Raw genomic sequence first — 27,883 nt, 5'->3', positions numbered from 1 at the left:
TGCATAAACATAACCCCACCTTTTCTACATTTCACAATTAAAAGCTATTTACAAACATTTCATTCATTAAATTTAAGTTTACTAATTCGGATGCATTCTCCAACAATGTGCAGATATCTATTTAGGTCCACAAGCTGTCTATACACATATAACTCTGAGCAAGTAATCTGACTGAAAGACTTTTGGTGGAATTTATTATTTGAGATATTTTCGAGTTATCTCATTGATCCTCCGAAGAACATTTATCGGGGATTTTCATCTGAAGGTGAGTTACCGCTCAAGGAACATAATATACTGACCTTATACCCTTAATGCCGGCCCTAAATTCAAAACTATAACAACAATCGAGTTATCTCATTTTATATTTAAACCCATTCGGAATTTAGAATTCAAACTGGATCATTAATCCCAAATTAGAAACTGAAATGAAATAATATCATTATATATAATGAATATCTTATGATATTTATTAATATAATAAAATTACTATTTCCCTCTTAAAATTCCGTTTATTTAAAGAGATTACTATCACTTCGAAACATTTTGTCAGCTGTAACTAAACCAAGTCTGAATTTAACCAAAACTGAAAGGAGTCCTCGAATTTCAGTAATTCTCCTAATTGTTAATAAAATCAATTCAGTTAGAGCATTAGTTATTATATATGTGCGTACGAAAGGATAAAATGAGGCTAATAGGTGCTTATGACTTTAGAGACACGCATGAACAGTTCGTAGATGCTCACCAGAGAGCAACGTAACATCCATTATATCGAATTTCGTCAAAATAAGCATTGTATTGAAGTGCCTAAGGAAAAAAAAAAAGAAAGAAAAAATTCTACACGTACAAGGCACTATTTTAAAGTTGTAAAAATTATTAGCATTTGTTATGTCTTTCGTATTACGTGTAGCGTCATGACGAATATATTATGGCCGTTTTTTATAAGAATTTTTTAAAATGATTCTTGTTTCTTCTTTTGGTTTTATAACTTACATTTTTAAATTAAATGTTTTAAAAATAATGAGACGTGGCCATAGTCCACGATTGATAACAAATACAAGCAGAAATGAACAAATTCCGATCGATAAATAAAGAAAAAAAAAATTCTTATTCCCCTAGGACGGATTGGTTGCTTGGAAATATGAAAAGGAAACTAAGGCTATAATGCCAGCGTATAATTTCTGCCTGATGTTTATCTAAACGGTGTAACCCTGATTTCGTTGATCTATTGTTAAACATCGATTCGCGACATTTGCCTACAGGCAAGTGTCGCGAATCGATTTGAAGATATATTTTTAGAATATTTCCTATTAGCGTGATTTATTCAGGTTCTCTTATAGTCTTTCTTTCTTTGAACTATTTACGTCGACTTATAGGGAAAACTTTAATTTTTTTTTCTTGAAAAATAAAGTATTGGAAATAAAATGAATAATTATTTGTTTAAGTTAAGGGATGTTGCATCCCATATCGTTTCTTAGACGAATAAGAAACTCAAGGAGTTTCATGCCGAATATAGTAGAAACTATATAGAGTTCGGCGATTCCAAGCGTAAGCAAATACCTGAATACAGCAGCAACTGACCCTTAAGGTAGTGCAAGCTGAGGCAACTCATGTCAAAGGTGGAGCAAGCTCCGATCACTATTCTTGATATTTACCCATAATGTGAACTTAGCTCCTAGGAGTTGTATTACTGTTCTACATTATGAGAGAAGGTCACTACCCAAACCGGTTTCAACCTTTATTGAGGTCACATCAGTGAGTAGGCCGAACTCTATATAGTTTCTACTATATTCGGCATGAAACTCTTTGAGTTTCTTATTCGGCTAAGAAACAATATGGGAAGCAATATCCCTTAACTTAAACAAGTCATATGTCGCCGAATTGAAGCCTTTGGCTCTTCATATATCTAATGAATAATTATGTTCATGTAATTATTTTGAAAACCACACCTTTTTAATAAATTGATCATTATTAAACAAATAAAGGATAACATCCTTGGAGGGTAATGGGAACGAAAAGGGGGAATCGACCGTGAGATGCGGTGATTAACACCCTTGGAGGGTAATGGATGGCAATACTGTAGCCAATGAAATTCTAACTGAGGCTTGGCTATTGCTGTTACCTTCTTGCCATGATCAGAACTTTATAGCGCAATAACACCTTATCCTTACACTGTCCTTTACAGATAACGGGGAATATGAAAAACAATTTTGCTTCGCCCCTTTAAGCCAATCCTTATAAGGACTAAGGAGGGTAATGGATGGCAATGCTGTAGCCAGTGAAGTTCTAACTGAGGCTCGGCTATTGCTGTTACTTACCCTCCTGCCATGATCAGAGCTTTATATCAATAACACCTATCCTTTACTGTCCTCTACAGATAACGGGAATATGAAAAGCATTCTTGCTTCGCCCATCTAGCCAGTCCTTTTAAGGACTATAAATTTTAAACTATAAATTTTATAAGAATTTTTTAAAATTATTCTTGTTTCTTCTTTTGGTTTTATAACTTACATTTTAAAATGAAATGTTTTAAAAATTTATGTTTAAAAAGTGTTTCAAAATTCACTTCTAAAAAGTTTTAAATAAAATATAGAATTCTGAAATACTGAAGTTATACTAATTAGTCTAAGAAAATACAATATGTTTATTTAAAGTTAATGTAATATAAGGATTCATGTTAAAAATATATATTTGCAAACAACACCATTAGAATATAAAGTGTTGATCTCTGTTGCACAACTGGCTTAAAGTAGCATTTTGTTTGATGAAAAACTCGCTTACTAAAATCAAACGAAGGTCTTTCCATCCAATGGGTATGTCTATACTGACTTATCAGAATATATATAACACACTTTTATAACACATATATAACAAAATTCACTTCTAAAAAGTTTTAAATAAAATATAGAATTCTGAAATCCTGAAGTTATACTAATTAGTATAAGAAAATACAATATGTTTATTTAAAGTTAATGTAATATAAGGATTCATGTTAAAAATATATATTTGCAAACAACACCATTAGAATATAAAGTGTTGATCTCTGTTGCACAACTGGCTTAAAGTAGCATTTTGTTTGATGAAAAACTCGCTTACTAAAGTCAAACGAAGGTCTTTCCATCCAATGGGTATGTCTATACTGACTTATCAGAATATATATAACACACAGACTATATATATATATATATATATATATATATATATATATATATATATATATATATATAACACACAGACATTTGTGTTAATATATATATTTTTTAAAACATCCATCCATATTATACAAAGGATACTGACAACTGGATTCCATTAAAACGGAAACATAATGTTAAATATTATGCAGATTACGATACGAAAGGAACTTTATATATTTTAAATATATCACTCTAATTTTCTGTGTTTGGTATTGATATATAAGAAAATAATTTTATATCAAATTATTTTTCGATTCCATTAAATTTATTAAAAACTTTCATTTTTAAACAATAGTAATTAAACTTCAATTTAAGTTGCCCTTATTATTACGATCTTAAAATTTAAACGTATTTTTCCCAATTTCTAGGAGCCATTTGTTTGAATTTAATGCGCTCAATTTACAAAAACAAACTCAACAACAAAAATAATGGATGGTGGAGTTATTTTTATAAATATAAATCACATTAGCTTTAACATGTAATTCCTGTTGTCCATCTACTAATATGCTTAACTTATTTACGCGTATGTCGATAATCGAACCCACACCGCTTCTCAACATATGATCATGCTTCAAGCTGCTATAAAAACAACAGATATTTGGAATTTTCTAGGTAGAGATGAATGACCAGATTTTGCAAGAAAATTAGTGTCCTTTAAAACCGTCCAGAGTATACTTTGCCGATCGGTATCTACCCTGTAAAAATAAACAGAATATATAAATTAATTAAAATAGAAACAAAAATAAATAATTATTAAAAATATATAATTTTTTTTGTTTTGCATGTATTTTTTCGTACATTATATTTATACACCCATTTTGTTTATAAACTTAAATAATATAAATATTGAGAACAGAACCGAAGAATTTCAAGATGATATTCAACTCCTCGAAAAAAATATACCATGGCAGACAGAAACCAAATACCTTGGAGTACAGCCAGACAAAAAGCTAAATTTCAACAGCCATATCAAGCTCATAGGCACAAAGACATCCAGAACCATAGCCCAACTCTATCCCCTGATCAATCGCAACAGCAAATTGGATAAACGCAACAAGCTGTTACTATATCAGATAGTAATACGACCAGTAATCACATATGCATCCCCGGCATGGAGTCACACATCCAAATCTAACATCCGGAAACTACAGAGGATACAAAACAAATGCCCGCGAATGATCTTGGACGCTCCATGGTTCGTCAGAAACATCCGGAAACTACAGAGGATACAAAACAAATGCCCGCGAATGATCTTGGACGCTCCATGGTTCGTCAGAAACATCCGGAAACTACAGAGGATACAAAACAAATGCCCGCGAATGATCTTGGACGCTCCATGGTTCGTCAGAAACACGCAGATCCACAGAGAAACCGGAACCCCTAACATTCATTCTCTCCTTCATGCGGAAAAGTTCTTTAGCAAGGCACACTCTCATCCCAACCCACTAATCAGACAAGCTTCCAGTTATAGTGAACATGACTATCATAAACATAAAACACCCAAGACAATCCTGCTTTCAGCAGAACAGAACTAACTCCATAGTTCACAAAGTGCGAGCATAAGACTCACAATCCCCCCCCATCAAGCTTTTCGACACAGATAAAGAGGAAAATAAAAAGCATTTTATGCTTCACCCAACAAGTCAGTAACGTTGTTGTTGTTGTTGTTGTTGAAGAATTTGAACGGTCGACCGTGAGATGCGGTGAGCAATACCCTTGGAGGGTAATGGATTGCAATGCTGTAGCCAATGAAGTTTTAACTGAGGCTCGGCTTTTGCTGTTACCCTCCTGCCATGACCAGAGCTTTACTAGCTCAATAACACCTTATAACTTCCCCATTATCTGTCCTCTACAGATAACGGGGAAGATGAAAAGCATTCTTGCTTCTCCCCTTAAAGCCAGTCCTTATAAGGACTTAATACCCTTGGAGGGTAATGAATGGCAATGCTGTAGCCAATGAAGTTTTAACTGAGGCTCGGCTATTGCTGTTACCCTCCTGCCATGATCAGAGCTTTACTAGCTCAATAACATCTTATCCCCACACTGTCCTCTACAGATAAAGGGGAAGATGAAAAGCATTCTTGCTTCGCCCCTTTAAGCCAGTCCTTATAAGGATAAGAATTTGAACTTGATTGTGGGGAGGTCGAATCGACCATGAGATCCGGTGATTAATACCCTTAGAGGGTAATGGATGGCAATGCTGTAGCCAATGAAGTTCTAACTGATGCTCGGCTTTCGGCTATTGCTGTTAGTCTCCTGCAATGATCCGAGCTTTATTTATTTATTTATATTGGGTTTTTAATGGATTAGACCAGGTCTGTCCAAAGCACTACCCGCGGGTTGCATGCGGCCCGTGGTGTGATTTTGTACGGCCCGCGTGTGAGTTTTGATTTTCACTAGCGAAAAAAATGAAATGACAACTTGAATCGAATGCGTACTAGATATTTTAATTCTATCAATAACCGATAATCATGATGTTGTTAATTTTATATAGTGTGTTTACAACACTATATACCTACATGTTTTTCTAATATTAGATGTGTCAAAGAAGCGTTCTTATACTGTTTTGTTCAAACCTGCATGCTCTGGTCGCTCACGAAGAACGTGAGCGCGCGATTAGTGTTGTTTGTTTGTTCAGCTATCGAGGTTGTGTCGCTGCTGCTCACCAAATTACTAGATTCTCATTATGATGAGGCCGTCGGATTGCCAAAGGTTGGACAGCCCAGAATTAGACAACTGGGCTTCAATAGCTTGATTTATAACAGGGGTGGGGAACCGTTTTATTATCAATGGCAAAAATTGCTAATTTAAAAACTTCCGTGGGCGACTGGCAAATTTTAACTCTTATATATAGTGTATGTAGTGTGCAATATATACAGGGTGTTCGGGATAAATTTGACAGTTTCGTAAGGAAAAAGAAAATCTTCTTTGTATCTATTAAATTTAATGAATTGACAAAAAAACATTACAGGCAGAGTTAATTACAATACTATCAACAAGATTTACTCAAAATAACCACCATTAGCATCGATCACAGCTTCAATTCTGCTTCGGAACCTCGAACAAGCTGATGCTACAGTCTCCCTGGGAAGGGCCGCAAAAACTGTTTTAATTTTATCCATTAACTGGGCTTTTGTATTACTGGAAATGCGATTGGTGTCTTTTTCAACTGCGCCCCATACAAAATAATCCATGGGGTTAAGGTCTGGGGAGTTTGGAGGCCAAACATTTGGACTGGTGAAGTCGTAGAAATTTTCAGACAACCATTTTTGACTTTTCCCAGAGGTGTGGCAAGGGGCCGAATCCTGCTGCCATACATACGGCCTACCATTGGCTACCCTTGTTATCCAGGGCTTGACTACAGTTAGCAACTCCACGAACAAAGCCCGAATTCCAATGCCAGGGTTCTTCAACACCTGTTCCTGCAGATTTGCGAGGAATTCTGCTGTACGAACGCAATCAGATCGTCTGCTAGGGATCTTTCTTCTTGCTACATCCTCGTAGTCACCATTGCAAGTCTCTAGTTCATGCCTGATTGTTTTTACTGCATTCAGGGAGCATTGGGCAGCAGTCGTAATATCCTTATTTTGATGGTGGGCACGAATCATCATGATACAAGTTATTCTCTTCCATGATTCAGGTGGGTTCCAGCTATCCATCCTTTCTGACATCTTGTATATGAATGAAGAAGGGTCCAAACTTTTAAATGAAGAGAAGTGTGTGTTAATACATGTAAAATATAATTAATTATAAATATGTCAAATTTATCCCGAACACCCTGTATATCTCAATAAGTAAATGTGCAACATTCTCATCTGATATGGTATCTTTTAATTACAATTGAAGAAATAATTGAAGCATCGATTCAAAACTCTTGATATGAATGAGCAAAGAGGTCATTAGCTGATTGGAGCCTTGTAATTTCAAATTTAGATTATTAAAATGACTAGTCATGTCTAATAAAAACGCTAAATCACTTTGAAACTTTTCATCCTCCAATTCTTTAATGGGGACACCTTTAATGTCCAAGAAAATTTTCACTTCGTCTTTAAGTTCATAAAATCGCTTGAGCTCTACTTACCCACCTAACTTCACAATGGTACAATACGTCCCCATATTCAGCTTCAAGATCTTCCAGAAATTCTTTGAATTCCCTGTTGTTCAACCCTTTACTTTTTATCAAATTAATGGCCTTTGTTTCTGATTTCTTTTTATTTTAATGGCTGGTCTTGATTTGATGGTTGCCAGACGTATGACGATCATATTTTATGTAATATAGCTATTTTTGATTTTGTATATTTAATTATTTAAATTTAAATAAATTTAATTATAATAAATTTAAATTATTATAAAATTTTATTTACATGTACATACGAGTACATCAGCAAAGGGGCGAATTGAAATAGACTCGCGGGTAAAATTTCACCAGCGGGCGGGGGGTTCCACACCCCTGATTTATAAGGTGCACAAAGATACGAGAGTTAAGGTTTTGTAAAATATCTGAATGATTTGACTTCTTACGAAATTTTTAAGTTCAAGTTAAACGTGTCTCCTCATTCAACTGTTAATGTTTACATTTAAGTCATTCTCTTGACTAATATTGCTGCTAAAGTCTAGATTATTCACTGTAGAGTATAGAGATATATAAGTAATATAACTAAATGTGTGATTTTTTTTTTAAAAAAATCTAATAGTGGAAGCGTGAAGTTTGACTATGAGACCATCCATTTTCAACTTCGTACAATCCTTACTGAAATACAATATTGATTTCCAGTATTTCTTTGTGAAATGTCTAATCTGGCTAAACTTCTCACATTTCATTGTATAGTAAATTTTATCCCTAGATTTTTAGAATTAATGATAACAAAACTTTATGTATGCTTTACAAGCTACGGAAGACAAGATAAGGGAGTTGTATTAAAATTCACAATATTCTAAACTAGTTCAGGTCATTAGCTTCACCATCTCGTGGTGAGCGTAGACTGTTTTCGTATGCGAGATCAATAGCTCAGGCTCGTGCTCATTAAGGCATTTTTGTAAGTCCACCCCAGTTGTTAAAGTGTTTGCTGCTGTTAAGGTTTCAACTGTGTGAAGCGCTTCGTTTAGTTTTCTTTCCAATCCTCATTTTTCTGTTTTCTTGACGGAAGACTGTAAGTGGATAAAGCAAGTCCTCTTTCGGTTTGAGTCTAATGTGCATGTTTGGTAATGAGCACTTTTGAAGTGTGAGGATGAAGTAGTCCTCTCCTTATTTGGATATCCTGGTTCCGATGCGAGGTGCAAATCACTTATCCATCCAGTGAACTTACTGTTCATAAAGGTCGACGATAATGAAACATTAGTGAAAAAACTTTTGAAGAGCATTCCTGGAATTCTGAGGATTTATATAATTTATTCAATAATCCAGCTTAAAAGTTTTATGCAAAGAATGTCATAGAAGCTCTAATTGGTTATGCCTAACAAATGTTGTGGTAAACATGATAAATTAGGACCTACAAATTACGTAACTGTATCTTTCTCATGTATGTTATATTTCTAATCTTTCACGATAGTGTTCTGATTCGGGCCGAGTTTTATTTCGATTTGAAACCAATATAACCGAAGTTATACATTTCGACGCAAACTCTTCCCATAATAAAATGTCTGAAAAGTAAATCAAATATTTCACAATCTAATTTTTCCCTTTATAACACTGAGATCCTTAATAATAAAGGGATAGTTGTTTTCAGTATGGTAATCAATATATTATTTTACGAAGCCGGAGCACCCTTTCAACTAGAGTCAGCAAGAGTAGTTGCTCCTGATTATTTAGCCACTAAGCATCCTGTGGATTTTAGATATCATTGCAAGTAGGCCTTGTAATGGCAGTTTCACTGTCAAGCGAACATGTGATGGGCTACTAATTCTTCCACGTGAAAAATTTATTAACTTGCAATGCTTAAGGAAATGTAATATTAAAGAAGTCAATTTCGGTAATAGAAGACGAACGTATGGAAAACTGCTGGAGAACTGTAAGTTCAATATAAAGCAGTCAGTTTTAGGCGTTATTAGAACGAATTAGAGGAGAAATATCAGATACTGCCGCAGTTACGGAAAACGAGAGAAGTTTGGTGAATAAAAAAAAATAGGTCAGGAAAAATTAAGTACTGTTTCTTCAATTTTCGTACGAAGCTACTTTCTGTAAAGAGAAAATGCTGTTCAAATTAGTGAAGAAGAAAACGAAATAACAATAAAAAACGAATTAGAAAGTATGTGTCAAAAATGTTTTATTTGGTTCTTTCCCCACCTTTTGATTGATTCCGTAGAATGACGCCTCATTTCCTTGACCTTCAGTAACTTCCAGAATTCTCTGCATGCACGTGGCTGTACTTAAGTTCGCCAAAGGAGAAGAAGAAGACAAGAGTAAGCAATCATTCGATTTTCGTGGATGCTCAGAGCATACAGCGACATTTAAAAAAACAAAAAAAAAACACTTCTATATGAATCATATACGAATGGAATCCCATGGTCAAGCATTGATCATTCACTGACGACAAATTACAGAAAAACTAATAAGATCCCTGTAAATTACACAACATAATCATTTTCCAAATTTTAGACTCTTCTTTGCCACAAATAGCCACAAGTTAGATCCTCCAAAACTTTGTGTAATAGTTTGGTAACATGATGAACTCAGATGTTTCCAAAAAAGAAAAAAATAATACTTAATTATTTTAAGAATAACGTATAAATCTACAGTATTTTATTTTATAAAAAATAATACATCATTTTTATTCATATCATATAGCTATAAAATTTAACAGAATAACGCAGAGATCTATGTTACAGTTTAACAGTATTATTTAATATATGTTATTTTCATATCGTAGATCTATAAAAAGACATTTTTGTAAAAAAGAGACATTATCGTTTTCAATATCTGTAGAAATATGCAATATTATTTTCTTAAGAATAAAAGTATTACTTATCAATATTACTGTGAAAATAAATAGGCTTTGTTTGATTATATACAAAGATATTTTAAACACTGTAAACGTGTATTTTTTAATTTTTATATATTTGGTTTAACTACACTTTACTAAAGTGCTTCTGGGATGCTTAAATATTAAATGATAAATCGAACCTGAAGCATCTGGTTCAGATACCGCACCTCATCAAAGCAACATATTCATTTAGATGATTCCATCTATTCTACTTTTGTATTTTCCGCCTAGCACTAATTTCATTATTCTTTAATTCTTCTTAAAAATTCCTGTGCCGTTATAATTTTGGGGATTACTGTGAAAATAGGTGTAAGGGCAATGACGCTAGAGTAGTGTTATGTTGGATGTATTCTTCTTCTTCTTCTTTACTGGCTGGTTTTGAAGGACGAAAACCTCAGTTTCTGGAGCAAAACTCTCAATATCGTATGACACTGGTTAAGTCACCTACAGTTTAAAAGATAAAACAAAATAAACCTTATAAATATGCTAGCGTCAGAAGAGGAATTCATTTCGTTTCAGCAAAAAGGCATTCTCATTGACTGATCTGCAGAGGCTGCGATAAATTACAAAGCATTCACATTTTTATTAAAAGTTAGTGTAACCGCAGTACAGTCCTGTTTTGCGGAGTCACCAAGAAGTTGCGATATTTGCTCTTTGGTTGAGAAGACTTGGGTTCAATCCCTTCGTAGCAAAGAGAGGAAATTACATAACTTCTCTTTGGCCAATCGCCAAAGAGAAATTGTTTTGTAGTCGTCTAATCGACCAACTACAAAAGACTTGGAATTTATTGATTTTTTTTGTTATTCGTAGTTTCTAAAATTATCATTGAAAGTGTCAGGAATTTTAGTAAAACTTTCATTATTCAAATACATGAATTAAAAAAGAACATTTTAGGGATGAAAATAAAACTGTCATTCGCGGTACGCTTTAAGTAGAAAAAAAATGTATTATCAAATTCGAGTATCAAAATAAGCCCATCAAAGTAAACCTTACTATTCATTAAATACTGGGTGATGTGCAGTGCATGAAACTGTCAATACTACACAGATTTCTATTATATTTATACATTATATTTATGACAAACAAGATGTAGCTGTATGCATCGTGCGATAGTTTCATCTCCTGAAAAATAAAGATACACGTAAATTCAGAAGCAAAAATCCCACTGAGATAAAAATGTAAAAATGCGATAAAATACTTTATTGGATTACAATAAATAAATCTAGTTGAATTGTACCGAGTCAAATAATACTGTAGAAAAATCTAGACGACAAATTCCATAATTATTGGGGAAAAGAGAAATCCGTTGTTTCCGAATTTCAAAAAAGAGAAAACACATTTCCACTATTTTGTAATTTTTAAATGATCATTTTAAACTCAAATCGTATAGATGATAGGTCTAATAAATATTAGTAATAAAGATGTTACCAATTTTTTTATATTATTGCGATACAAACTGAGTTTGTTCTTTTTACAGTATATTTCTATATAAACAAAAATCGCTTACAAATGAGAAATTAATACTATAAATTCATGTTGTCATATTGTGGTGGGATGGTATAAAGAAAAAGAGATTTCTCGCTGAAGTGTTTCATTTTATGTGGCTTTAGTAATTAAAAGTATATTAAGCTAGAAGGTTAATGACTCTTCGGTGGTCTTAAATTCATCAAATACTTAACCTTAAGTGCTGAAAAGTCACATCTGTAGGATGTAAAAGAAATTAGTGCGTACAACGAACTAAATTGATGATAATGTAAAGAAACAAAAGAATAATACTTTTAATTTACGATGTAATGGTTCTATAAAGTGAATTAAAATGATTAAAAAATAAAACATTCAGTTGAAAATAATGAATACATTTGTGCAGTCTGAAACTAAAGAAACTGATTGCTTAAAATTATTGCGATAAAGAGAACGTTGCGTTTGTGTGTAAGTGTCTCTTGATACATCCTTTTTCTACAGATATTTAGTTCACTACTAAAGTATTTTCAGTGAAGTATGATAATATTAAACACCATTTATGGAGTTCCACTCAACAGTACTCCGACACAGATAAAATTGTTTCACACTTTTCTGTTTACTTACTGTTAAGAGTGATGACAATTGGTCATAATCACATCAAATCATGGATCTGCTTGAATCATTAAATACGGTTTATTTTTTATATAATTTGTTATAATGCTTACAATTATCTCATGGAATTAACAATAATTAACAATAACTTCAAACCGAAAATAATTAACAATAATTATTTTCGGTTTGAAGCATCTGAATTCAAATCCCGTACAGAGCATGAGCAGAATTCAATAAGCGCTGTTCAGTTGAAGGTGAGGTAGACGGTCTCGTACAGACGTAGTTGCTTCGGGTCGCAATCTCAACGAATCATCGAGAGATAGACACACACACACACACACAGAGAATTTTTTATATTGTTAAGTTCACATATATTGTGCATATTTTGAACCTAAAGGAGAAAGAAGATAAAGCTATGTTCCTTTAAGTAACAACACACAGTGAACCACTTCACAGAGTGAAGGGGAACAACAATCCTCACACTGTTTAGACGAAAGCGAATTCCATTAAAAAGGAAGTATGCTTATATATCTCAGTTACTCATCAAAACTGCGTATTCCTTCCTCATCTTCAAGTAATCTATCATCTACTACAGCAATTTCTAATGATGCAATTTTCTCTTGGCGGTTTCAGCAAGAGATATTCAGGGTTCAAAGTTAACCCTGAATTTCAAAATATGCACCCATAGTTACAACCTGTAGTATTTGTGATATTTGGAACTAACATTATTCCAGCTGAGTTGGATAATATATTATACTCAATCTTATTGAATTTTTATCACCCCCCGACACAAACAGAGTCTGCAGAACCTAAAGAAAATTAAAAGCATATACTATGTTGCCGACGATATTCACTAATGAACTATAAAATACTTCATTCATTTTGAAACATATACAATACAGAATATAGATCTCAATTCCACTTAAACGTCATTAGTTAATTAATGGAAATTAAGTACGGCTATTATTGATGATCTCTAAGAATACAGTTTCTTTCGGAAGAAAAAATAAATAAATCGCATGCTCGTAGTACACAAATATTCCTGCAAGAATATTTTAACTGTAAATTCAACACGATACAAAATGTGCGTCAATGATCAGTATATACGGTAATTGATCTCTTTTCCAAATTTCGGCATTCTCGTTCATGTCAAAAGAAATAAAATTTAAGTTTCGTTCGTTTTATGGCAGTACCCTATTGTGTTTAAGCATTTCCTCTTACCTCTCTTTTAAAGCCAATTCCTTTATAATTCACATTTCGAAGAAATTCGTAGGCCCTTTTCTTTGATATGGTCTCCGCTTCTTATTCAATATTTCAACGATTTTCTTGTGCTGTATGGGACATAAGACTCCAGTAATTTCAACGTAAATAATTATTTTCGCATTTCCTATTTGTGGTGTTTGATTTTCTGCAGTCTCACTAACTGACATCTGTATTTCCGTGTTTATTCTGCTTCGGTGATCTCTCTGTTTTCCGTTTGGACTTAAAGGTTATGAAGTAGGTGAAGAGTGGAATAATCCTTGTAGTACTTATTAATTCCGTGAACGGGGATCTAATCGAACACTCAGTTTTCCTGATTTGTATTTTGACAATCTGCTTAAATTTAAGTCCGCTTGAACACAACCTGATATTTGTATGTTGAAAAATGCGCTTTGTTACCTTATAAAAGTAAACCTTATAAAAATGACCTTAACCTTATACCTTATAAAAATCTCCGCTTTTTAATTATACGAATCTGTGAAGAATTAAATTTTAAAAAAAAATGACTTACATTGTTATACATCTGAGTTATTATTACGTATATTTTAATCAACAAATTTTCAGAATTTTTTCTTTATAAACAATAACAACAGTATAGCTATTGCAAGTGTGATTTTATTTTTAAATTGTGGAAGAAACTCTGAGCGCGCGCATAATATTTTTAAATGCAGTAGTTGTCTAAAGCAGACTGAATAAATTAATAAAATTGGAATTTTAATGCTTGTAGGAGAAGAAAGATATGTAGCAGTTTGTCTGATTCCTCAATCAGATGCCATAACACCTTCGACAATGCAGTATAAAATAAATAGCCTTCTTCAGGAAGAAGCGTCACTAATACCTGTAAACAATACACACAAACATTTGTCATGCATCTGAGTTTACATAACACCTAATGACATTGATTAGACCTATTTGCAAAGAAACGTAAAGTATCGGAAACCTAAATAGCAACATCTGACTAAGTTGTGATGCAACTTGAATATTAGACTACACGTTCGACAATATCCTGTATATCAGCTGTTGAATATTGCATTTTCAACATGAAAAAAAAGTCCAAACATTTTCTTGTATTTGTAATAAACACAAGCTCATTTTTGTTCCTTGGAAGACACTTAACTATGACAAATTCCATGGAGATGAGTACCTTGGGCAATATCTGAAGATAGAAAGGCAGGCTAAACTGATTCTTTCGTGATACTACAGGGACAACACTTTGTACCCGAAAGAAATCGCAATGTCCGAGACATTTCAGTAGTCTATTTACATCTGGATGGGCCCAATGGATACCTCTTCTCAAATAACCACTTTGCATTTCATTGACATTTGCCAATGTCAGTGGTAAATGGTCCAGTTCTCGAAGAGTGACAGAACGTAGCTAGAAGCACCAGACGATGTAATAAGAAGATTGTATGCGCTGCATATGCGTAATGGGAACACATGCATATAAATACAAGAACAATACGAATCTATTTAAAAAATTTTCGCATTCAATATTATGTGGCTTTCAGGCAATTAAAAGTTTCATTCGCGTCCACTCGAAATAAAATCTGGTTCGTTGAGCTCCAGAAATACGTCTGTTAAAATTCTTTGCTCTGAATTAACAGGAGTAGGGTTTTGTGTTGTGTAAGTTTTGATACAGCGAAAATGTTATTTCTCAATTATAATATAAGACTGCGCAGGAAATGTAACCCACATGAGAATAACCGCAGAATTAAGTTGTGAACATGTTTCGTTGCAGGTCTCGTCATAAAGCGCACCGAAGGAGGTAACCAGTACATGCCGTAATATATGGAGGCTGTGCTTTTAACTGGAATCTGCCTCGTCCGTCTCTATCTTTTGGTGCCCGTGACGCTAGTAGGTAGGAACCTTTGATGTTATTTTAAGTAGATTAAGAAACCATTCTTAATTCATGTACTTGCATGTAGCATTTGTCAGTCAAGATATTGTTTTAAGTAATGGACAATGTAGCTTCTTGTATTACTCGACAGCGTTAACGTGCTGAGATTAAGTGATAGTGTGCACATTTCCTTCTTCTTAAAATGCGAACTTTCACTTGAAATTAAGTTTTACAACATTCCAAACAAATTCATAGGTTGCAATGAATGTTTTTGGAACAATTATATGAATAAACAAATGAACAAGAAGTGGAAAATACTTCAGTATAGTGTCACTTTTAATACATTTCAAGCCTCTAGAGAAATTGAGTTTATATATATATATATATATATATATCACTCCCACCACACATGGGAGGCAACAAGGCTTATAGCAAAAAATGGCCGAGTGTGTGTTGGAATCAGGAGCAGAATGATATGTTCATATTCTTCTTAAACAGCTAGAGGTTGTAGTCCTTTAAAATATTTCATGGGGGAGGCGGATCTAGAGAACTGAAGTAGATGGGATGAAAGAAGATTGAGAACATCTGGTTCGGAGTTCAACTGCAAGACTTTCTGTAGATATGACAGAAATAGGAGTCACAATGGATGCTAGTCGATGAACATGAACATATCTGTCCATATAAAATGATATCATGCAGAAACTAATGTTCTATGAGAGAGTGGCTGAAGAGAGTCTGTAATTCTTGGACAGGGGTGTCAGTAATCAATCGAATACACCCTTTGCTGTTCAAGTGTCAAGAAAATTTAGGGAGATTTTAGGTGTACCATCCCAAACATGAGAGTAGTATTCCAAGGTTGGGCGGATTTGAGATTACAGAGTAAGTAATTGGTCAGCAGAGAAGTATTATCGTGAGCGAAGAAGGATGCCAAGTTTTTGGAAGTTTTTCGCAAAACAAAAGTGATGAAAATATCACAGGAAACGTTTGGAATATAAGTCAGTCCAAAAAAAGTGATCTGGTCTTGAACGCTCAGCTGACTATTGCCAAAAGTAAGTGAAGAATATCTACGGTCTGTCTTTTTTGCAAGAAAACAAACGAAACTGTGTTTTGGAAGCATTGAAGGTCACTAGGTTGTTTTTACCCCTGAGAAGGATACATTGAGGGTCAGTGTCAGGACACTTATTACAGATGATCTTGAAGTTTGAGATATTTCAGCACTGTAGGATTTAGTGCAATAATAGGATGAGTGCCACCATCAGCAAAACCATAAAGTTTGAGGGCAATGAGAACAAGTCAGGAAGAGAGTGGGTGGAATGAGAGAGAGAGAGAGACCTCAAGGATACCTGCATTAACAGGAAAATCTGAAGAAAGAAAATGTTCGACATTACACATACATCGATCTGAGAGAAATCTGACAATCCAAAAGAAAATGACAGACCCTATCGATAAACAGGAGCATTGGAAAGTGTAGGTCTGTGTCATCAATAATAACATACAGATCATCGGGCGTCTGTTCTACGAAATGTGTTTAAAATACAGACAAGGGCATAAAGAAAATATCAATGGTACCTGATTATAATTATTACAATTCTATAGAAGCTTCTATTGACTCTCTCTGCTTCTGTTAATTTTTGCATTTTTACCTGTTATTGGGCTCTTCCTATACCCGCAGACTGGTTGGTCGTCCAGATAGCGTCTACGCTTGCAAACCAATAGCATATGAATTTGAATCCTGTTATGCCATTGACCTGAATCTCTTTAGGTAACAGATTAATTTCATCTCTCGGTGTGAACCATCACTGGCTAATTGAAGGCTGACATGAAAAATTCCATGTTTTGTCTCTGGAGCAGGCTTTCTAGATTTAAAGCTTAACCCATCCATCACACTAAGTGTACAATAGGTTTTCAACCTTTCGTGGGTGATATTATTTAAAAAAATTGAAACTTGGGATGGGAGGACCTCTAATACACACACACACACACACACACACACACACATATATATATATATATATATATATATGTGTGTACACCGGAGGTAAAGGGCACTATACCCATTTTTCACGGAATTGAGTTTTAGGTATATTTTAATGTTTTGTTTCGTGCTCTTTTCAGTTGTACAAAGCACTGTCTCCTGTCTGTAATAATAAGCGGATTAGCCAGTTGGAAAGAGCACTATGTGCCATCATGATATCGAGGTAAAGAACACTATGTGGACAAGTAGCCGTTTATTTCGGGTTATTACTCTTTTTACGATTAGACATAGGAACTATATCCTAATACTGTTTTTTTTTTTTTTTTTACCTCCAACGCTGTAGGATGACTCATCGCAGGATTGACACCGGTCTAAGAGCCGCATGGTCTGATCGATTCATTTTCTTTGTATTCGGTCTCTTTCTATTAGTTATCGGGTAGATACAGTGAGATATTGTTCTTGTTTCGTGTGTTTTTGTTCTTGTTTTTATCTTGTACGTACTCGCCTTATAAAAATGAATTTTGACGCATCCGACTCTCGCGGGAAGCGGCTTATACGATTTGCGTTGAAGACAGAAAAAACTACCAGTAAAAAAATAAAGGTAAGTGTTAGATCTTCACACAGTGGTCCTGAATGATCGTGAGGTTGACTTAAAATGATGGTAGTAGACGAAGACGGTATGCGTCATGTTTTTTGTTATCACACTTTTTTTTTAATTTTCGTTTTTATTTTGTTATCAAGAATTATTGGAAATAAAATATGATTTCCAGATAAATTCTTTCAATTGTGTTATTCTGTATTTTCTTCGTCATTTAAGGTCAATCAACCTAGCGATCTTCAGGACCACTGTGTTCAGTAAAAGCTGAGAATAAAACATATTGAATATGAAATTCTATCTATACTTTTCTTATTATATTTCAGACGAGATAGCAAAAAATGATAACAGTTGTGTTGAAGGTTCGTCGTCTACATTAAAGAAAATTCAACGATTTGCCTTAATTTGAAAATAGCTATAATGCTGAAAATTATGAAGCTTGCTGTTCAAAAGATGTTTAAAACTCAGTTCATGACGGGCAAACATTGATGACAAATGCAATAATGTACTGATTTGTATTTAAGTGGATGTGAAAGTGATGATACAGATACAGATGCGAATTATATACCAGAAGAGGAAAGTTCCGACAAAGATTGTGAAAATTCAAGAACCAGTTTCAGAAGAAAAGTTGTAAACAAATCGCAAATTGCAAAGGAAGGTCGAACGTGAACGAAAGACAATTCCGGCAAGTGCAATGAAGCCTCTCTGTAAGTTTAAATGTGTAGAGAGAGTTCCAGAAAACATAAGATTAGACACATTCAAGCAATATTGGGACGGAAAAAAATGCAAATATTAAACGACAATTTATTAGTTCTTGTTTTGAAGTGAAACAAGTATGCAGACCAAGGTCAAGAGATGGTAGTAAACAAAAAAAAAAGAATAATAGTTTGATGTACAGGTTTTTTGTAAATAAAGAAAGAGTAAGGGTTTGCAAAACAATGTTCTTAAATACTCTATGCTTTTCAAATAAAGTTGTCGTAATTGCTACGTTCCCATCTTATGAGAATCACTACAGCAGAGAAAAACAGGAAGAAAATTTCTAGAACCAGGTCTCACCTTTTCAGAAATGTTACAATTAAACTTCTGTTTAATTAAAAAATTAAAATTCTGTTCTGAAAATAATGTAGACCTAAAACAAAATGTCAGAAATACAGCTGCATAAATACTGTCAGGTAAAAATTATTAACCACAAATTTCTTTTGAAGGGCTATTCGCACATGGAAGCAGACACAGTCCACGCACTGATTGAGCGTAAGATAAAAAGGCTCCCACCTTTAACAATATTATCACCACGTGATTGGTAACAGGTGGTTTGCCAAACATCTAAAAAGGTTACCGTACACAATATGGAGTTACAGGATTTCAAGAACTTCCAGTCTTTATACTTAAAGAACCACTGAAATTATCGCAGTGCAGTCATCTTCAGGTAAAACACGCAAACATTGGCAGTCTTTTGTTTCAAAATTAGTTTTGAATTTCCAAGAAGTAAATTTAAGGAGAAATGCCAGAAAAGCAGTTATATTTCCACAAACCCTGGTTGCGATTTCTGAAGAATCCAGACCTATTTCTTCACAAAAATACAACGACCTTTTATCCCTTTTAAAGTTTTGCAGACGGAATGCCATCCATTTTACAAAAGCCTACAACACCCAAATGTTGCGACTGACTTTCCATTGGAAGACGATGAACATTAAAGTTTTCTTTTTGCGTAATGTGTCAAGCATAAAAATCTGAAATAATCAGATTAAGTTTCATTATACTAACATTACTGTATTCTATTGCTTAGGTTTTTGCTTACAAATGTACTTCATTTCAATAAAAAATTATAAATTAGATTTTAAGTAACAACTACTGTTTTTTTAATTATTTTATCAAGAATATCAAGAATATAATAGACATAGTGCATTGCGATTTTTTATTTGCTAATCTTTATAATAGAGGTAAAAGGCACCAAGTCCAGTATTTCATAAACTAATAAAAATAATCAAATTTGAGAACTGGATATTAAAAAGGCGTGAAATGTTTTCATTATCATGTAAAAGAAGTTTAAGAACATTGAAAAACGTGCAAGTGAAACAAACATGGAAAAAACTTTCATTTAGCTCTCCTGCAAAATTCAATAATTGTGACATAGTACCCTTTACCTCCGGTGTACAGATATATATACGGCGCGCACACTCATGAACTGACGTTTGGAAATCCAGCTAAAATGACGAACATGGAAAGTTAGCTTCGAATACTGGAAATGACCACTCCGATCATTAAACTGAACGACCTTGATAAAACAGTCTTAAAATTAATTTTCAAAAATTATAAAAAAAGCGATGTTAGGAAAATACACAGTTGCTAAATGCTAATTTATAATTAATTAGCAGAATGTGTTATTTAGAATATTACAATAAAATTTAGAATGCGATCTTGCATTGCATTATAAGTTTTCATCTGAAAGATGCTTGCATTTTAATACACTTTATCTGTTTTCAAAAAAAAAAAAAAAGCCTAGGACGAGAAAGTAATGAATTAAAAGATTATCGCATAGCTTCTATATTCGTGTGTTTTTATACTAATATGAGAAATTAAAAGACTACCATTGGTTAGGATTACGTGGCACAACAACATAAGGCGAGAATGCATTGTGTTCTGCAAGCGAAAACAATATAGTGCTTATACGGGTGATCAAATAAAGTGATGAAAATTAAGTATTCCAGTTTAAGACCTTCCAGTTATCCAAATACTGCGAAACTATGCACGGATGCAATGTGCGTCATGCGAAAGCGATATCTCAGAGAAAAAAAAATCGTACCAAAAAATTCACCACCAGGAGCGTTGCAAACACTAAATGAATGGAATTTGCATATCAAGTAACTGGCAGGTGCCAGCATGGTTTAAAAAGATAGCACAGGATTTCCGGAACCCTTTATTCTGGCTGTTAATACCGTCCACAATGTTGGCACTAACCTTACCCAACGTGCTTTGCTCGTAAAGCTGTACTACTTAAACAAATACAACAGTGTTACTGCACTCGGCGAATTTCATCGCCGAACAAATCTTCACGAGGTCCACTATCTCTATGTGCTGTGCGACGATGATTAGTCGTTTAGAAGAAATGGGATTGTTGGGAGTTAGACTTCGCAGAGGTCGCAAACCAATCGGTTCATAACAAGCAAAAAATGAAGTTACTACTACCGTTGTGGAGCAGGCCACGAATAACAGCGTTAGCTCTGTGTGGCCGTGGATGATTCTGTGGGGAGGTGAGGTTCACTTTCACTTGAACGGAGTTGTGAATACTCATATTTTCCGTACATGGGCTACGCAAAATCCGCATACAATCCAACAATTTCCTTTTCATTCATCCAAAGTTACTGTATAGTGCTGGCTTACAGCTTCGTTTATCATTGGACCATTCTTCTTTGAGGACATTCGTCAGTCGGGTCCTGTGACCTGCTCAGTTACTGCCGAACCGTATCGCAATATGATAAATACTTTTGTTGTGTCACAGCTATAGCAACGCCTATGCATGCGTTTCTATAGCTGTGGCAATAGCGCCTTGCGTTATTATAGGGGTTGGTATAGCGCCTGGCATAACAATTATTTAATAATTGTTATGCCAGGTGTAGCCCCTCCACACATCAGTCAATCAGTACAGGATCGAGAGCTTTTCACGGATGCCAATTGCACGAATTTCACGTGCTTTTCGAAATTCATGGCTGCCTCGATCACCTGATCTGACACCCCTGTGACTTCTGGCTCTGGGGATTTCTCAAATGCGGGGTTTATCGGAATCATCCTGATAACCTACAAGCGTTGAAAGAACATCAGTCTCAACCAGCTGCATTCTGCCGTTGAACACATTATGCAAAGGATGCAGTTTGTGGTATGCTGGGAAGGGCAGCACATTGAACAGTGTTATTTACGCTTGTGTCGCTTTTCTCCTTCTTTCACACACACACACACACAGAGAGAGAGAGAGAGAGAGAGAGAGAGAGAGAAAATTAATACATTTACATTCGGTACACAGCAATATAGCGCCCTTGGTGGATTTTGGAACAACGTTTTTTTTTTTTTTTCCCTCCGATTTTGCTTCCGCATGACGCCAGTGCATTCACTTCAAAGTTAATCGGCATTTAGATCACTGGATGGCTCCCAAGGACTTAAACAAGGATACTTTAATTCTGATCACCCTTTATTTTGCGGATGTCAGGTATGGAAACATACAGTATTATACGACTATTAATAACAAGCCTTTTCATGTCAGGATTTATGTCAAGAAAAACTCTGGCATTTTCATATGAAACAGGTTAACCCGTATCTTGTATTCCTATCAAACGTCCTTATGAATCGGGTTCATCGGATCACAGAAATCATTTGAACCCAGATTTTTCCAACCTTATCGCAGGAGTCGTTCTTTCGGTTACTATGGAAATCCCCCCCCCAACAAATAAAAAAGAGTTGGATTACTTGCTCAAATTACGCCAAACCTGCCTGTTAAATTGCTTGTTTTCTCTTGTAAGTTGCCAGTTTGGTTCCACCTGTTTTCTGTGGGTAAAAAACTGGAAGCAGAACTCTACGATCCCATACTAAACCGACTAACTCACCTAAGTAGTAAAGATCTTAACACAGTCCCCTGATATTGCAAGAAAAAAGAGAAAAGAAAGCTATCATTACATTATTACTCATATTCAAAACTAGTCACAGATCTTTTCATAGAATATTTAAGAAACCTAATCCAATTCAGAAGATACTCTAATCATTGGTCAACTGTCAAAAATTCTTCAGATTGAAATAAAACTGTAATATAATTGGGCAAAGCAGGAAAGAAAGTCAATGCATTTCTTCAAATTATCAAAACAACAATATAGAATGAGTATCCTTTCTGAAGATTGTTCTTAATTCGAATGGGCTTGGACTAACTGCATACTCTGTGTGCCTGTTGTATTTAATATATATATATATGTGTATATACATGTGTGTGTGTGTGCGTGCATGTGTGTGCGTGTGCGTGTGTGTGTGTGTGTGTGTGTGTGTGTGTGTGTGTGTTTTGTAAGCCGCATATAAATAATCTAAATTATCTCTTTATCGCTTCCAAAGTTAATCAGAATTAAAATTAACTACACTTGATTGGCTATTAAATCAGCTCCTTTTGTTATTGAAGATAAGTGTGAAGGTCATTTCAGTATTCTCACGTTCATAGTTTGTGTGCTTGAGCACAATGATCATTCTTCGTCAGTTACTCACAAAACCGACTCGCGAAACTATTCTTTAGTGCACTCTATTTCAATAGCTTAAGTATTTCAATAGCTTAAGAAAATTGTTGAAGAAAGCACCGAAAGAGGAAACAGATATTGCATGCTAAGACTGTCCAAGGTTCGTGTTAGATAATCCCATTACTAAAAGTAAACTGGGATTTACTCTGTGCATTAATCGCACCAAAATTCATCCCTTATAACAATGACTACGACCGACTTGTAAGTTAATAGCAGGCGTAGGCCATAACATAATTTACTAAATTGACCTCTGCAACCAACTCCATTTATTCCGACACTGAAACAGTACACACCCCTCGTAGTTTAAGTTAATTCTTGATGTTGTAACGGTTGGAAAATTCACTTCTAGTGTTCTATTTCTATTGCAGTTACAGTTAGAGCTCCACCGTAACTTGCAATCGAAATAGAGCACTAGAAGCGGTCTCATGCAAGACCCCGAAATCTGGCGACTGTATCTTCCTTGTCCTCTATTAGTCCGATCCGACCAAGATAGATTATATATCACAACTTCTTTAATGACTATATATACCCAATTCTTCATTTACACGAATTACCAGAAAACAACTGTGTAAATGAAAATCGTGTAAAAAAGAATACAGTTGGTTTTCACCAGATGTGAAACCTGATAAGAACAATAAGTTATTTTCAAACAAAACATACGAAAATCATTGAATAAAACTATGTTTAATTTTATTGGAATATTTTTTTATTTTAAATACTTATTTAAAATATATACATATGTATCTTTCTTAAAGAAAGTAGTGTGTCACTAATAAAACAAAAATTCGAAAAGGCCCATATCCATCCGCTCATATGGTTATTAGTTAAATTTTATTCGCCGTCACTTTCTGATAGTAGTCGCATTCTTTTGTGTGAGACTGGAATTAAATCACTTCCATCACCTGAACCGTTTGACGTCTTGCAATGGCAAAACGTTTTCTTCAGTAAAAGGAACTAAATTAGCACTAATTTCCAATACTTCTGAAGGTTTATTCCTCCACGAACTTTGTAATTAATCGTTGAGATCCTGTTTTGAATAGCTCTTTGTATAATTCTTCATATGACATCCTATATGACTTCAGTTCACATTTAAACTGTTCAGCTCGTTCAGTATTTGGATCATGTGTAAGAAAAACTTTGAAATTTCCTAGCTATTTGAAGCTTCTTAATTAATTCTTTTTAATTAATCCTAATTTAATTAATCCTAGACCTACATATGCCAACTCGGTAAGAAGATAACTCCAATCCTATTGCACACATTCAATTACCGTACGTAAGTTCTCTATCACCAAAATTGGCGAAAATTATAAGGAATTTAACATTAGAACTTACTTCACTACCCTTCCAAAACTTCGTTCTTTCCTAAGTCAACCCAAGCCAAAACATAACCAACTTCAGTTCCCAGGAGTTTATAAAATCATCTACAGTTGCGGAAAACCATATTATGGGCAAACCGATAAGTCGGTCTCACTACATCTCGAAGAGCATCAACCTGATATCTCTTACAACAGAACCCGAGCAAGCGCCCTCTCCAGTGATGTTCTTTTCTCTGCCAACTCTAATTTAGAAGAGCGTCAACACCAAATAGACTGGAATCTTACTACTAATACCATAAATGCGCTGACGAACTAGAACGACGCATCTTAGAATCAAAAGAAATAGTTCTGTACCCCTCACACATGAACAGCAATTTAAGTTAAAGCTTATCTGACTCACACAGCGCAGTAATTCAGTTCTGGCGCTCTCGAGATAGTTCCCACTCACTAACGCCTCACGCTAGACCTGCCACGCGGACGTCAGTTCAAATTTGACTGTTGTTATTCCTAACTTTTTTATGAGAAGTCCATGTCTTATCTTGTTATTTTCCACTTTGTGATCATTTATATCTATATAAATATATATAGATCAATATATATATATATATATATATATATATATATATATATATATATATATATATATATATATATATATATATATATATATATATATATATATATATATAATATATATATATATATCACAAAATATTCCTCGCTTCTTACACAGCATTCGAATCGATGCACTTTCAATCAAAAATAGGTATTGCTCGGAATTCATTAGAAGAAAGTAAATAGCTTTGAAAAAGTGGATTTTGTATAGAACAGTAGTGGTAAGCAAGAATTCAAACGGTTGCTTGGTGAGCTAATAAAATATTTTAAGTTTGGTTGGTTTGATAAAAACTCTGCGTCATAAATTGGAACCTCGGTAACTCATTGGAAATGACGATGTCCTTAGGGTACAATCACTTGGGTTAGAATGCCATGTATAGCTTTTCAAAAGAAGGTTAATTAGGTTTCCTGATACGAAGAGGAAAACTTTTCATCTCGCAAAGTAGGAAAATCCACAAGAAAAACACGCGCACTTAACAGACATATCAGACTTGTTTCACAGCAGTAGTTGCTTTAGCCGAATCCCCATCCAAATATCCCAACCCCTTCTAACTCGTTAGAAAATATCTATAATCCAGTTCTAATCTCCGATGTTTTACAATTTTCTCTGTATGTGTAGTGTGTGTGTGTGTGTGTGTGTGTGTGTGTGTGTGTGTGTGTGTGTGTGTGTGTGAAAGAGAGAGAGAGAGAGAGAGAGAGAGAGAGAGAGAGAGTGATACATTCTAAATCTTTGAACGAAGGAAGTGGATTAAGAGTCTAGCTTAAGGCAATAATTATATACAATTTATTTCTAACGTAAAATTCTCATAATAGGTGACATTAGTTGTGGATAAGGGGACTTGATATGAATGGATTCAAATGAAGAGTGGGAGGGGAATTTTGACTGCGCCGTACGCGTAGTACGACAGTTACGAATGTGTGAAACGCATTATTGTAGAACCACGAAATGTATCATTATATTCCTCTTCTGATAATACCCTCTGAAATTGTTTGCATGCCTTTTTATAATCCAACGGTAGACCTGCAAAATCTATTTGTTTTTCAACGATTCAACCACGCTTCAAATAGATTGCAATAAACGAAAGTTAATAATGATTATGACAATTATATGACGATTCATTAAGAATAATTTGAAACAATTTATTTCTTTATCATTCCGATCATAATTTTAGTATTATGGACAAAAGTGCGAGAAAATGATCGTAATAATTGCTTTAAATACGATAAACACGCGTAATCCATTCTGTTTATATGTAAGTTATCCGAGAGTATTTCATACATTATTGACGGCATTAGTTTAGAGAGTGATATATAATACTTCGTTTGAGACGAGGGTCATATTACTTACTTTTAAGCAGACTAAAAATATCATATTTATCTAATTGATATGTTTTAATATCTTCTTCTGGAATGTACATCCCAGCGTTATATCCTTCTTTGCGTTGATCCCTTTTTCAATATTAAACTCACTTAATTCGTATCTCTGAAAATGGAACTTGGGTTAAGCTTATCCTTTTACTAATACTAACCATCCTACTTTCGAATCTTGATAGGAATTGTTGTCCCAATGTATCATACGTTTCATAAACAATGGCCTATCTAATATTTGTTATGATTTCTAATATAATTTTAAAAAAGTTGTCATTTGAATGATTTCGCCTCTACTAATTATTATCTGTAAGCGACATCAAATTAACCTTTATCAAGTTCATTACTGAGAAAGTGAAGACAGTATTAATTATTAACTTAACGCTATATTATTATTGCTGTTGCTTCATCTATTCTAATACATACCTTTTACTGTTTGCTTGGACGAAAAGTCAATACTTAGCAATAGCTGTGCAGTGCAAATCAGAATTATCAAGTACCAATATCGAGAAATCCGGCATAAATAAGGCTTACTCATTAGCTATTCGTATGGCATCTTTCAAATATGAACTCCAACAACTGTTTCCAAGTTATAATGCTAGATTTAATAACAGATAAATAATTAGTCAAAGCATCTCAATTCCCGCCTAGCAAGTACCTCAAGTAACTTGTAGCTTGAAATTTGCAAGTATAGCTCAGTATTAGTCATGACATCAAATATAACTCGATATATATAGCTTATCAAAGTCTAGCATTTCACGCAGAATCCGTGAAATGCTATCCTAATATTCACTAAGTTAAAACATAGTGTTGGTTACTTTATTGGTTACATTTGGTTTGTTTAAATCCTCTTGATCATATCTTCACGAATCTCGTATTTCTATGATGTTCCTGTATTTTCACATTTGTGTGACAGCGATTATGTTTTTCATATTCTTGAACCATCAAATCAGTGCGATTGAAATATTCAAGTTCAAAATCTGGTTATTTGTTCATGAAGTAATAACTTTTGTCGTGATAAGTTTATATTTGTGTGAAATTTTGAAACTTTAGTTCTATATTATGGACAAGGAATGCGTTACATTTGTTGTAGATCGGATCAACGATTCTGGAAGATCTAGTAGACAAGTTAGATACATACCGAACACGTAATTCATAGAACACCAGCAGAGCAATGAGATCAGATTGTTGTCTCACAATGAATTATGAGAATTCTGAATATATCCAGTGGTAGATCTTCCGATCTCTTCCGTTAAATTATCGTTAAATACTCTGCCAATCATATCAGGCATCGATGTTTGTGATTGTCTTTAGATGAATATTATCATCCCTTTGGAATGAAAATGAGCAATATTAAACAAACCTTACATTTAACAAAAATGCATTAGAAAGTTGTGATCAATACAAGA

The 27,883-nt window shown here is 34.2% G+C and overlaps 1 protein-coding gene across 3 annotated transcripts in view; it reads left to right on the top strand.

The window, feature by feature from the left end:
- The window catches only part of LOC150108703 (protein turtle homolog B-like), a 213,518-nt gene that overhangs the window by 102,247 nt on the left and 83,388 nt on the right, over nt 1–27,883 (top strand). For all 3 annotated transcript variants that reach the window (XM_090416171.1, XM_090416172.1, XM_090416169.1), the window contains one exon: nt 15,243–15,362. In XM_090416171.1, coding sequence (XP_090272297.1) covers nt 15,293–15,362 — 70 coding nt within the window. In that variant the 5' untranslated portion in view covers nt 15,243–15,292. The remainder of the gene's footprint in view (nt 1–15,242; nt 15,363–27,883) is intronic.

The sequence above is a fragment of the Typopeltis vanoorti genome, chromosome 3, assembly GCF_054136105.1.
Source record: "Typopeltis vanoorti isolate ZY-2024b chromosome 3, IOZ_Tvanoo_1.0, whole genome shotgun sequence".
NCBI classification, from domain to species: Eukaryota; Metazoa; Arthropoda; class Arachnida; order Uropygi; family Thelyphonidae; genus Typopeltis; species Typopeltis vanoorti.
The sequence above is the reverse complement of the archived record's forward strand: the minus strand, read 5'-3'. Positions and strand labels throughout refer to the sequence as shown.